Source organism: Myotis davidii, unplaced genomic scaffold, assembly GCF_000327345.1.
Source record: "Myotis davidii unplaced genomic scaffold, ASM32734v1 scaffold135, whole genome shotgun sequence".
Classification (NCBI taxonomy): domain Eukaryota; kingdom Metazoa; phylum Chordata; class Mammalia; order Chiroptera; family Vespertilionidae; genus Myotis; species Myotis davidii.
Genome location: NW_006289813.1, coordinates 4,176,132 through 4,188,574, shown reverse-complemented (window position 1 = coordinate 4,188,574; position 12,443 = coordinate 4,176,132). Strand labels below are relative to the sequence as shown.

General features: G+C 36.4%; 1 protein-coding gene across 1 annotated transcript in view; it reads left to right on the top strand.

Moving 5' to 3' along the window:
• RNF180 (ring finger protein 180) overlaps positions 1 to 12,443 on the top strand; it is an 83,733-nt gene that overhangs the window by 15,033 nt on the left and 56,257 nt on the right. Inside the window, exons 2-3 of the mRNA XM_006762423.2 lie at positions 3,557 to 3,691; positions 12,013 to 12,099. Of these exons, the coding sequence (XP_006762486.1) occupies positions 3,557 to 3,691; positions 12,013 to 12,099 (222 nt within the window). The remainder of the gene's footprint in view (positions 1 to 3,556; positions 3,692 to 12,012; positions 12,100 to 12,443) is intronic.

Below are 12,443 nucleotides of genomic sequence, written 5' to 3'. Positions count from 1 at the left end.
CCCCCCCCCCCCGCCCCTTGGCTTTTTATTTTGTATTTACCTTCCAATTTTTAAAGAAATGTACAGATAATTGATAAGAGAACTTCAAACTTTTTGGCCATTTTATTTTCTGATTTTTCTTTGTTCATTTATAAATAACTTTCGGAATGCACATGCACAGAGGAAAGGCCATGTGAAGACTCAGAGATAAGCAGCTGACTACAAACTAGGAAGAGAGCCCTCACTAGAACCCCAATCTTTTGGCCCCTTGATCTCAGATTTCCAGCTTCCAGAGCTGTGAGAAAACAAGTTTCTGTTCTTTAAGCCACCCTGTGTGTGGTATTCTGTTACAGCTGGCCAAGTAAACTAATACAGGTATCATACTGACAAGATAGAAATTTTTCTTTAAGGAAACCAATGTTGTCAAATTTCAAAGGAAAAGTATTTTTAATTATCTCAATAGCCAAGACAAACACAAACTTGACCTTTTCAGTTAACAAATATTAATAACTTTGAGCATATGTTAGTATTAGGCATCAAAAATAACTATTTTTAATCAACAGAATTTATTTTTAGAGCAGTTTTAGCTTTAAAACATTAATCAGAGCCCTGGTCAGTTTGGCTCAGTAGATAGAGCGTCGGCCTGTGGACAGAAGTGTCCCAGGTTCGATTCCAGTCAAGGGCACATGCCTGGGTTGTGGGCTTAGTCCAACATGCAGGAGGCAGCCAATCAGTGATTCCCTCTCATCATTGATGTTTCTATCTTTCTCTTCCTCTCCCTTCCTCTCTGAAATCAATAAAATCAATATACTTTAAAAACAAACAAATGAAAAACATTGATCAGAAATCTCCCATATAATCCCTCTTACACAGTTTTTCCTATTATTAACATCTTGTGTTAGTGTGATACATTTTTTACAATTGATGAATTAATACAGACTGGGGCAAACGTAGGTTTATAGTTTGTATGGAAAATAATAGAATAATTAATACAAAAATAAACTGTTTCAGGTACTCACCTTATATTGATGTATTATTTTAATCTAAAGTTTTGGTTTACATTAGGGCTCAGTCTTTGTGTGGTATAGTTCTAGAACTTTTAGCAAATGTATAATGTCATTAATTCTCCACTATAGTAACATAAACTAAAATCCCCCTATGTTCAACCTATTGTCCCTCCCTGTCTCTCTACCCAAACAATTAGATGTTCATATATAAGGATGATGAAATTGCTGGAAAATACTAATTTAAAATTGTTTTTCTTTATTCTGATAGAAAAGTTAGAATATTCACCTTCAAAATTCTGTGAAATACAAAATTACAAATCTGTTGTCCTGATGACTTATAAGAACTTTAATATCGTGATTTGTGATCCAAAACTTGAATTTTTGCAGCTTGAGGTGTGAAGTTGCTTGCAGAGCGTAACTTTGCCCTTTTGGGCTCCAGAAAGGCCAGCAGCCTCCCCCGGTCTGATTGTACTGTTTGATAAATCGTACTCCTTGTGTCATTGTTAAGTAATACTCCCTGTACTATGATTGTGTGATCCAAGACAGCCTTTTTGTTCTATGGGCCTGAGCTGAAACTAGGACTTGCCAAGATAAGCATGAGACTGAATTCATTTATTATATATTTTGTAGAGGCCCAGTGCACGAATTCGTGCATGGGAAGGGTCCCTTGGCCTGGCCAGCGATCGGGGTGGCCGGCTGGGGAAGGGACTACAGGAAGTTGGCTGGTAGGCCAGCTGGGGGTATGGACTGCTGGAGGTTGACAGCCATGGGAGGTTGGCTGTGGGGATGCACTGACCACCAGGGGGCAGCTCCTGCATTGAGCATCTGCCCCCTGGTGGTCAGTGAGCATCATAGCTACTGTCTGGTCATCCGGTTGTCCAATTATAACTGTCGCTTAGGCTTTTATATATATAGATTGTACTCACCTTACAACCCAACTTGCCTGTTCACTGGGTCAGCCAATTATTGAGAGTCAAAATGCCCCCACCAATGAGAAATGGAGTTTATGGTCTTGTTGCCCGTAGCAACCCATCTCTTTGATCAACAGCTCCTAGCAACGTTTGCCTTTATAAACTCTGAGATTCCCCCTCCATTTTGGAACATATTCCCAGTTCATACTGAGAATATCAAGGACTTAATTTCCCAGTTTTCAAATTGTTACCTAAATATATTGTCTTTAAAAAGGCATCTCCAGATTTTTGTTTACAGTCCCGATGTGAGAGGTTTACTTTATGTTAAATTTTTCTGCCTTGGCCTATTCCCAACTGTTCAGGATTTGTATTCCAAAAGTCTTCATTCACATTTAACCATTTCTTTGGTGGTGAATGGGCTGGGACTGCTTATCCACATGTAAACTGATGTTTGATTTATGTCACTTTCATGGAGAGCAGCAGGAACACATTCCTATATCTCCATTCTCCAGTGTTTCCTTGGTGATAAGTAATCCCCCTGTAGGAAGAGGAACACACAGCTCTGATTTCTTGTCCCATTGCAGTTCCTTGACTTCCACCTATCATGACAAACTGACCTTGTGTCCAGGACCAGATGATGAAAGTTGTCCCTGTAGGCATTGCTCCATGTTGAGCATTGTTTATCCACTGGTTTCACACAGAGACAGGCATGGACATGGGGCACAGATGAGGGGCGTGGGGCACAGACACACACAAAAGGCTAACTCTAACATTACTGCAAGTTTTTACAGTAAGTACTGAGTTTCATCAAAAGTTTTGTTTTGCATCTTTTAATGTGGCCATGTGTTTTTTCTTTTAATAATTTTGGTTTGGGTGTGTGTGTGTGTGTGTTTGAACGAAACACCCTTGAATTTCTAGAAATGAATTTATATGGCCAAAACGTATTATTCTTTTAATTTTTGGTTTGGTTCTGTTAGCTAATATTTTACTTAGGATTTTATTATCTATGTTCATGAATATATTGGTATGTAATTTTTTATACTCTCCTTGCCTAATTTTATATCTCCTTGTTTAATCAATTCACAAGGTTATATTTGTGGAGTTAATCTTCCTATTATATGTTCTGGGGCACAATTATATAAGCTACAAAGACTATTCATTTCTTAAAGTATAGGTAAAATTTTCCAATTATATAAATTTTGCCTGGGCCTCTCTTTATTTTTCATGGGTTTTGAAGAAAATATTTCAATTCTAGTTTAATTTTTAAGTTTTTTGGTTTATTTTTGTTTTCTAATTTTAGATTAATTTTAATAGTTTATAATTTTGTCCACTATATTTCATTTATATCCATGAATTACAAAGAAGAGGTAAGCAAAATTGGAGACCCAGGAGTATGGAATTAGACCTCTGATATTTTATCAGAAAAAGTGGTAAATAGCAAAAGGTAAATGAAGGAATGAAAATCCTTCATGGAGGTTATAATTCCAGTAGCTGGCTTTATAGAAAATTCAGCCAATTTGTTGTAAATATGTTTTTCCATAGAGACACATCTATCCTTAAATATTTTAAAGAATATGTAGCTAATGCTGTACAAAGGGTTTAGAAAATCAAGTTTAATGTGGCAGTTTAGCATTCTAACATTAATTTATTTCCCCACAGATGAAAAGAAGTAAAGAAGTGATAACTGAAAATCACAATCAAGAAGAAATAAATGTTCTTCGGTGTTGGAAATGTAGAAAATGTATAGCACGTTCTGGTTGTTTTATGAACTATCTTGAGAATCAAGTGACTAAGGTCAGTACCTCTAACTCTAGTTTTAGTTTCCTAGTTTAGGAATGGTGTGGCCACCCACACGGGCACACATTTCCCTCCACACCCGACTTAGCTTTACCTACTAAAAACATTTCAAAGTGCTATTCAAAAGGCATCCCACCTTCCCTAGTTACTTAATTTTACCTTTAGCTGCTCACATTAACATGACCTTAAGGTTTCAAGTGTAATATCATAGACATAAGTTAAGGTAATAATAATCCATATTTTTATCCCTACCAGGAGTGAATCTTACTCATCACCAAACAATTAAATTCAAGATCCTATTAAGAAATGGAAAACCTATTGTATTTTATTTTTTGAGGATTCACTATGAGCCTAGAAGAGAAAGTTTATGTATAATCAAAAAGTCAATAGGAACACCTGAATAATATTCAAAAAGTGTTACCTGGTTGCCCTGATAAAAATAAATGTTTCTATACGGTTTTTTAGTTGATTTTGAGAGAGAGAGAGATCGATCAATTGATTGCCTCCTGTATGCATCTCAACCAGAGATCAAACCCACAACCTAGGTATGTCCCCTAACCAGGAATTGGACCTGCAACTTTTTTGTTGTATAGGACAATGCAGCCACACTGGCCAGGGCTAAAAATAAATGTTTTTAATTCAACAAAAGTAAAATCCCTAAACTTCCCTAATAGCAATATCTAAGAGGTGTGAAATAGACAGCAATCCATGGATCTTACAGGGAATTCTCACTTCAACAGAGAGAGTGGCTGTGGTCACCTATCATTGTTTTCTTTCTCTTCTTTGAGAGACACTCGGGTTTTGTGTGTTTTGCCTCGGCCACATTTGATCATGGTTATTTCCTTTTCACTCTGACATCGTCTCATTGTCTGAGGCTCTTTGTGTTTTCCGTAAAATGTCTTTTTTTCTTGCCTGCTTTCCTATTAGGTAGTTTTGTTTTTATTTTTGGAAGTTCTTTATTCTAAATACTAATCCCTTGTTGTTTATTGTATTGGCAAATAGCTTTTGCCGGTTTATATAACGTATATTTCTCTCTTTATGGTCTTTTTGATGAATAGTTCATAACATAATATAGATGAATTTATTAATCATGTCCTTTATGTGTTTTACTTTTTGTTAAGAAATCCTTCTGTACCCAGAGGGGAAGATTTTTTTCGTTTCCATCTACTGAATAGCAAATTTGAGATAGGCAGGTTTCCGGCTATGCTGTCCTGAGCAACAGGTTTATGTTTCATTTACCCTGATGCTGGCATTACAACCCAGCTTTATGTAGCGATTCCCCCTTTGGGTCTCCCTACCCTGACCAAACCCTGGACTTCTTCTTCATATGTACCATACCCTGTCAGACATGAAATGGCTCTCAGAACAGCATTGAGGATTAGAAAGCTGGGAAACAGCATCCATAGTTTTTGTCTCCAGGACCGTATTCCTTTATCCTGGCCCCGTGCCAGGAAATGGGAGTCTCACACTCTGCCTCTCAGCCCCCACAAAGCTAGGAACTGGGCACTGGAGTTACTGAAACTTTTGCTGCACAATAACCAAGTGCTTCCAAAAACAAGTTTGCCTGAAGTCAGCACAAGCAGTCATCACTTCTGCTTCTATAGTATTGAGCAGGTGCATCAGCTTGGTGGAAGCTAGGCCATCTGTGGAACTTGAGCTGAAAGGAAATCTGGGACATTTGAGCTTTAGTTTTCCAGCCACTTGCATGTAGTAAGGGAATTTAGAATGGAATTTCAACCTACTATATTTACAGGGAGAAAAAGGGGACTCCTCCCACCCCTTCAAGTCTGAGATGCATGAAATGTAGCAAGAACCAAACCAAAAACAAAGTAACAATAAAAGATCTAAAAATCTCTTTATATAAAAGCCTAAGCGACCATTACAGTCTAACGACTGGAATGACCGGTCGACCAGTTGCTATGATGTGTACTGATTACCAGAGGGCAGACCCTCAATGCAGGATCTGCCCACTGGTGGTCAGTGCACTCCCACAGCCAGCCAACCTCCTGTGGTCCCTACCCCTACTCTCCCTGTCTGTCAGGCCCCGGCAGCCGGCAGGCCCCAACTGGAACTGGGCAAGACAGCCCCGATAGGCCCTGATCGCTGGCCAAACCTAGGGACTCCACCTGTGCACGAATTTCGTGCACCGGGCCTCAAGTATAAATATAAAATAACAGAAGTGATGTCCAGGGCCATAGTAGAATGGTGTCCTCAATTTTAGTTTTTTAAACAGTTTCAATGTACTTTAGGAGCTGTCAAGTTTATGTGTCCTACAAAACATTCAAATAGAGATTTGGGGGTTTCTGCTGGTTCTATGGGTATGGAATTTAAAATGGATCTGAACTATATGGGAGTCGTCACATATAAGAGGTGAGTGAAGCTTTAAGAGTAGATGAGAACACCATATAGAGTGAATGAAGTGAGAAAGAAGAGTTCTTAGGAATATTTAAAGAGTGGACAGAAAAAAGAAGTTCACAAAATAGGGAGGTGGGAATAGCAAGAAAGATAAGACTAGGAAGTAGGATACAGTGCTATGAAAATCAAGAGGCAGATGTCTTCCAGAAGTAGGTATTGGTTAGTCATATTGCATGTTGTGGGGAGATGTAGAAGATCAGACAGTGCCTTCAGTGAGCATGCTGTGCACTACACAGTTCTAGAGGATGCTACTCAGTGAAAGGTGCCCCAGATTTGTGCAGAGTGTGGAGACCCTGAATGAGAACGAAAAGTGTGCAGTGGTTGTAGCAAAGAGGAGATCATTGCTCAACGTTCATTGTAGTGTGAGAGTTGTAGGGGCAGATACCAAATTCCAGAGAGTGGAGGAAAATGGAAACTGGGGAATGGTCCAACACTTACTATGAAGCATTATAATCATTTGGGTTATGACCTTTTTTTTAATAACCAGGCTATGAAGTGTTTCATTCTTATGTTACCAATACAGTGATGGCCATAAATATGATCGATGAATATTGAATTGATCATAGGTTATATAGTTCCTCCTTCACCTTTTTGGCTGGATATTTTTGCTCATTTTCTTTCTGGCTTTATTATCCTGCTGGTATCTTTTCTTCAATAGCTATAATACTGAAATAAATTCTATTTGTATTGCTTATTACATTTTAAATATTTTATGTGCCCTTTTCTTAGTGTTAGTATATATTTATTCCATATGTAGTCTTATTACCTGTTAGAAACTAAATTGTGTCCTCCCTCCCGCCCCCAAATTCATGTATGGAAGTCCTAACCCCCAATATGACTGATTCTGAAGATATGTCTTTGAGAGGTAATTAAGGCTAATGAGGTAACAAGAATGGGACCCCAATTTGAAAAGAGGCTATGGCCTCTTATCAAATGTCTCTGTGTCTCTCGAACTTTCTCTATTCTCCCCTTCTCACCACTCTCTTTCTCACTCTTTCTCCATTACTCTATTCCTCCCACATGAGGACACAGTCTGCAATCTGAGAAGAGAGCTTTCACCAGAACCTGAACATGCTGGCACTTTGATCTCTGACTTCTGGCCTCCAAAAATGTGAGGAATGTATGTCTATCGCTTAAGCCACCCAGTCTATGGTATTTTGTAGGGCAAACCAAGCAGACTAAGACATGACAGGTCCTGTGATAGGCACTGGAACGTCAAAGAACAGAAGGGAGATATTCTGTCCTTGTGAAGCTTTCAGGATAGGCATCAATCATACATATTAAATTTTAGCTGTTTAGGTGGCAAAAATGAAAGTATAGAGAGCCTTAAGAATAGGATATAGACCAGTGATGGCGAACCTATGACACGCGTGTCAGACAGAGGTGACACGTGAACTCATTTTTTGGTTGATTTTTCTTTGTTAAATGGCATTTAAATATATAAAATAAATATCAAAAATATAAGCTCTTCCCAGCTCTTAAAGATCAAAGATCTTTTGTTTTACTATGGTTGCAAATATCAAAAAATTTCTATATATGACACGGCACCAGAGTTAAGTTAGGGTTTTTCAAAATGCTGACACGCCGAGCTCAAAAGGTTCGCCATCACTGATATAGACAGAGGGTTGGACCTACATGTGTCGGGGAAACTTTTCTGAGGAAGTAACTTGTGTGGAGATAAGGTGGATGAGTAGCAAGGGCAGTCCAGAGGGAGAACATTCCAAGCTTTGGGATCAGCATATGCAAAGGCCCTGTGTTGGAGAGAATGTGGTGTATCCTTGGAACTAGAAGATTCCTATGATTGGAGCTAAGAGATCCAGAGGGAGTTTGGCAAGATTTGAAGCTAGAAAGATGAGTATTGGTTAGATCATTTATGGTTTTTGTACACTAAATTAAGGACTTTGATCTTTAAGAGCTGGGAAGACACTGAAAAGGAATGACATAACCATTAAATTTAAAAAAAGATAATTTTCGCTATTGTGTGATGAGTGAATTAGAAAGGTAGCAAGAATGGATTCGGGGAGACTGCCCTTAAGTGAGGCTTTCATTTTTTTTCCCATTCATTCCCTTTCACCTTGAAGTACCTTCTTAAAGTATAAATAGAAAAACCAGGCAGTCCAGCAGAATGTGGTTTCTTTACATTTGTAATACTTTAAGCATTTAATTAGTAATGTTAATTAAATGACATTTTTGTTACCTGATCTTCTTCTGTAGTGTTTATAACTGCAGTAGTTAAATAATATATTTGGCTCACTTTTAATAACTAGTAAGGGAATGTTATTGCTAACATGAGAAATATCGTGTTAAACATCTTTCAAAACATTATATAATAGTAAATTCTTCGCATCAATATTTTACATTTAACATGTTCTGCTTAATTAAAAATCTTAAATATCATTACATGATAAAGATGATAAAGCATAAAATTTGTAATTTTAAAATTAGGTTCTCCTACACAGCCATTAAAAAGTCTCCACCCTTAACACAACAATAGAAATAACAGTGCATTAGCCCCACCTGCTGTTCGAACAAAAAATTTCATTTTCAAAATATTTTATCAACATTTTTCTGACAGCATTGTGTGAAATTTAGTTACTTTCTCTTTCCTTCCTCTCTTCACCCAATGTGATAATTTTCAGACATGAAAATTTGTCTAGTAGAATTTATAAAATCCTCATATAAAGTTTTTCTAATTTTCAGTTTAATTTTTCCCCAAGGAGATAACCTGTTAGTCCCCTAATATAAAGGCTTTGTTCAAATCAGGTTGCTTCCAGTTTAATCAATCATCTTAACATACACTCATTAGAACTTGTTTTATCATATGTTTATGTGATTTTTTTAAATTAAGTGACTATAGACTTACAAACCTTAATAGTTGCTATGTCCCATTTTACTTGTAAAATTATATTGGAAGTAAATAACATGAATGTCATACACATTATTTTTCTAAGGCTTTGTGTTCATAAATACGAGTGAAGTAGTTGTCAGTCTCATTTATAATCGAAGCTTCTGTGTTTACCCTGGTTGCCTCTGCCATTTCTAAGCTTCCAGGAAAGGGAGCAGAATGCTATACACGCTTAACCCAGCCTTTATACTCCTCTCACCTATATCATTTGCTGTAACTGGTTTTAGTCTGTTGTTGTTGGCATAAAAGTATGCTTTAACTTTTAACTATTTAGAGAAAAATAGATGCTTATTTTATATTAATTGTTCTCAAATGAAGGAGATTGGGTTGGGGTTCACATATCAATCAACTGTGGAATGTTTTCTAAACCTGCCTTTCTTCTGTGTAAGTTTGTGTATATTCTTGGTTAATTTAAAAATAAATTATGCCCCAGGTTTTTGTTTGTTTTGTTTTGTAAGCTTAGGGAAGAATAGTAGCATTGTGTCTTAAAACACACTTGGACTAATGATGTAAGGAGCTTCATTGCCCTCAGAACGATAAAATTAATGATTTATTTGGTATAGGAAGCTTAGTGACCGAGGACACGAGTATTGAAGCCAGACTGCCTGGATGGAAATCTTTGCTTTGCTGCTTATCTGTGACCTTGGACAAGTTACATAGAAGTTGCTGTATTTCTCTTGTTTCTCCTTATTTTTAAAATAGTAAAACCCTTAAACAATGCCTGGTCATAGTAATAACTTTTTGTTAACCTACTAAGAATAAGAATAAGTACATTATAAAACTTCTCCCACTTACCTAGAAATACAACTCCAGTGTTTATTGTCGTAGAAATATTCATATAGCATCTGTAAAATTTATAGTAGATGCCCTTGCTATCTTAGTCTTCTGAGAGTTTTTATCATGAATGAGTGTTGAATTTTATCAAATGATTTTTTCCACATGTATTGAAATGTTGTTCATCTTTTTCTTCCATATTCTGTTAATATGTGAATTATATTGAATTATTTTTGCCAGTCTTATTTATCTTTTCAAAGAATCAACTCTTGATTATTTTTTTTCTTTTGTCTTTTTGTTCTCTATTTCATTTATTTCTGCTCATTTTTTTATTATTATTTTACTTCCTTTGGGCTTTGTTTGTTCTTCTTTCTCTAGTTCCTGAAAGTGTGATGTTAGATTATTTGAAATTTGTCTGGTTTTTTGAAGTAGGCCTGTACTGCTATTAGCTTCCCCCTTAGTACCTCTTTTGTTGCAGCCCCCCAAATTTTGTATTTTCTTTTTCATCTGTCTCTATATATTTTTAAAAACTCTTATTTCTTCTTTGACCCAATAGTTGTTCAATAGCATGTTGTTTAATCTCCACATATCTGGTTTTCCAGATTTCTTGTAGTTTATTTCCAGTTTCTTTCTTCTATAGTTGGAAAAAATGCTTGATATGATTTCAGTCTTCTCAAGTTCATTGAGACTAGTTTTGTACCCCAAAATATCCATCCTTGAGAATGTTCCATGTGCACTTGAAAACAATGTGTATTCTGTGGTTTTGGGATGGAAAATTCTAAAACTAGTAAGTTCATTTTTTCTGATATATCATTTAAGGCTGATATTTCCTTATTGGCTTTATGATTGGATGAGCTATCATTGCTGTCAACAGGGTATTCAGGTCCCCTACTTAATTGCATTTTTTCTATTTTTCCCTTTATGTCTGTTGATAGCTGCTTTATATATTTGGTGCTCCGAGGTTGGGCGCATATATATTGACAAATGATTAATTGTCCCTTTTATCATTATATAAAAGTGTCTATCTTTGTCTCATGTTATCAATGTTTTTCATCTTGCCTACTTTTATCAATTTTAATGGTGAGAACATGTCTAACACTTCTTACTCTAGCATTTCTAGAACCAATATTTTATTTTTATTTGAATCAAGTTTTAAGTAACATTTAAATTTTACAAAGTATAATATATTATCCCATTAAAACAATCATGGAAAAGTTAGTTTCCTTTTAGGTACTTTTTAAAAAATTTACATATATACGTTTCCATAGAAAAATGTAATACTGTCTTTAAGCTGTATATGCTTTTAATATCATAATACAGAATTTTATGTATTTCTCTTTCACTTGCTTTTTCAAAGAAAACCAAATAGTATGTATTAGAGATATATATTATTAGTGCAAACAAATCTACATCACACTCTTTATAAGTCATGGTACTATTTTCAGTGAGAATAGAAGTTGGTCCTCCCTAGCTCATCTTCTGCACTTACTGTGGATGCTTTTCATTTTTCCAGGCCTTTCCAGCCACCCTGCGATGTTGTGCTATTTCTCTCTGCCCCAAATACTATTGGCTGGAGACACACAGACTTCATCTTCACTTCTAATAGTTTCCCAGAGCCCTTCCTGCTTCTGGTTTCCACCACTTTGGCATGGACCATTCTCTGTGGTTCTTACCTACTCTGTACTTGGATACAGTATGTTGCTGTTCCCTTATTAATCTTTCAGAAGTTCCTCTCAATTTCTGGTTCATTGAAATCTCCCCATCTGTATTTTCTAGTGTAGCTATTAATTAAATTTTTTTTTTAAAATATCTTGTATAAGTTTTGTGGCTTAACAGGGAGAATAGACTGGAGTACGAACTTACGTTGCCAGTTTGAAACCAAGAATTAAATCCCTCTCCACCTGAAATGTCCCTGTTATCATCTTACGAGGATCTGTGATAAAAATAACTTCTGTAGGTTTGGCCGACACTTTAATAGATGAACTCAGTGAACTGGAGGGCTTTTTTTTTTTTAAATTCATGGGCAGTTATTTCCTGAAAATACTTTTTTTTTCTTTTTTGTCTTTGTGGGTTTGTTTTTGGAAATGGGAATGAGGAGAGGAAGGCACTGTCTATTCCTTCCTAGCTAAAATTGAACCTAAATTTTTGTGTTTTATTCAAATACAAATTTGTGAAATGAATTCTGAACTGGTAATAGCTAATACCATGCATTTTGATATAACAGGACTCAGCTGATGATCAAAATACCTGTCGTGTGTGGCACATGAATATAGAAGCCCTTCCAGAATGGATAGACCGCCTACTACAAAAAGTAAGTTCCCGGAGTCAGAGTGAAATTAGGGATGTACTGCCTTCAGATGTCCTTATTTTAGAGCTATTTTTCTTAGATGCATTATTTCAACAGACATGGAAAGCTATGTAATTATTTTCTTTTTTAAAATTATTTTTCAAAGGAGACTTGACTTGGGGTGGTGAACACACAGTACAATATACAGAAGCTGTGTAACTCTTCATTACACTTATGGCTTCTTTATTATTACTGGGGTGCTTCAGCACTTGTCTACTTCAACTTTGCATTTGGTACTTCCCCTGGCTTGAAAGCTCTTCCCACAGATACTCACCTGTTCCCTCCTTTCTTCTCAAGGAGGCATCACC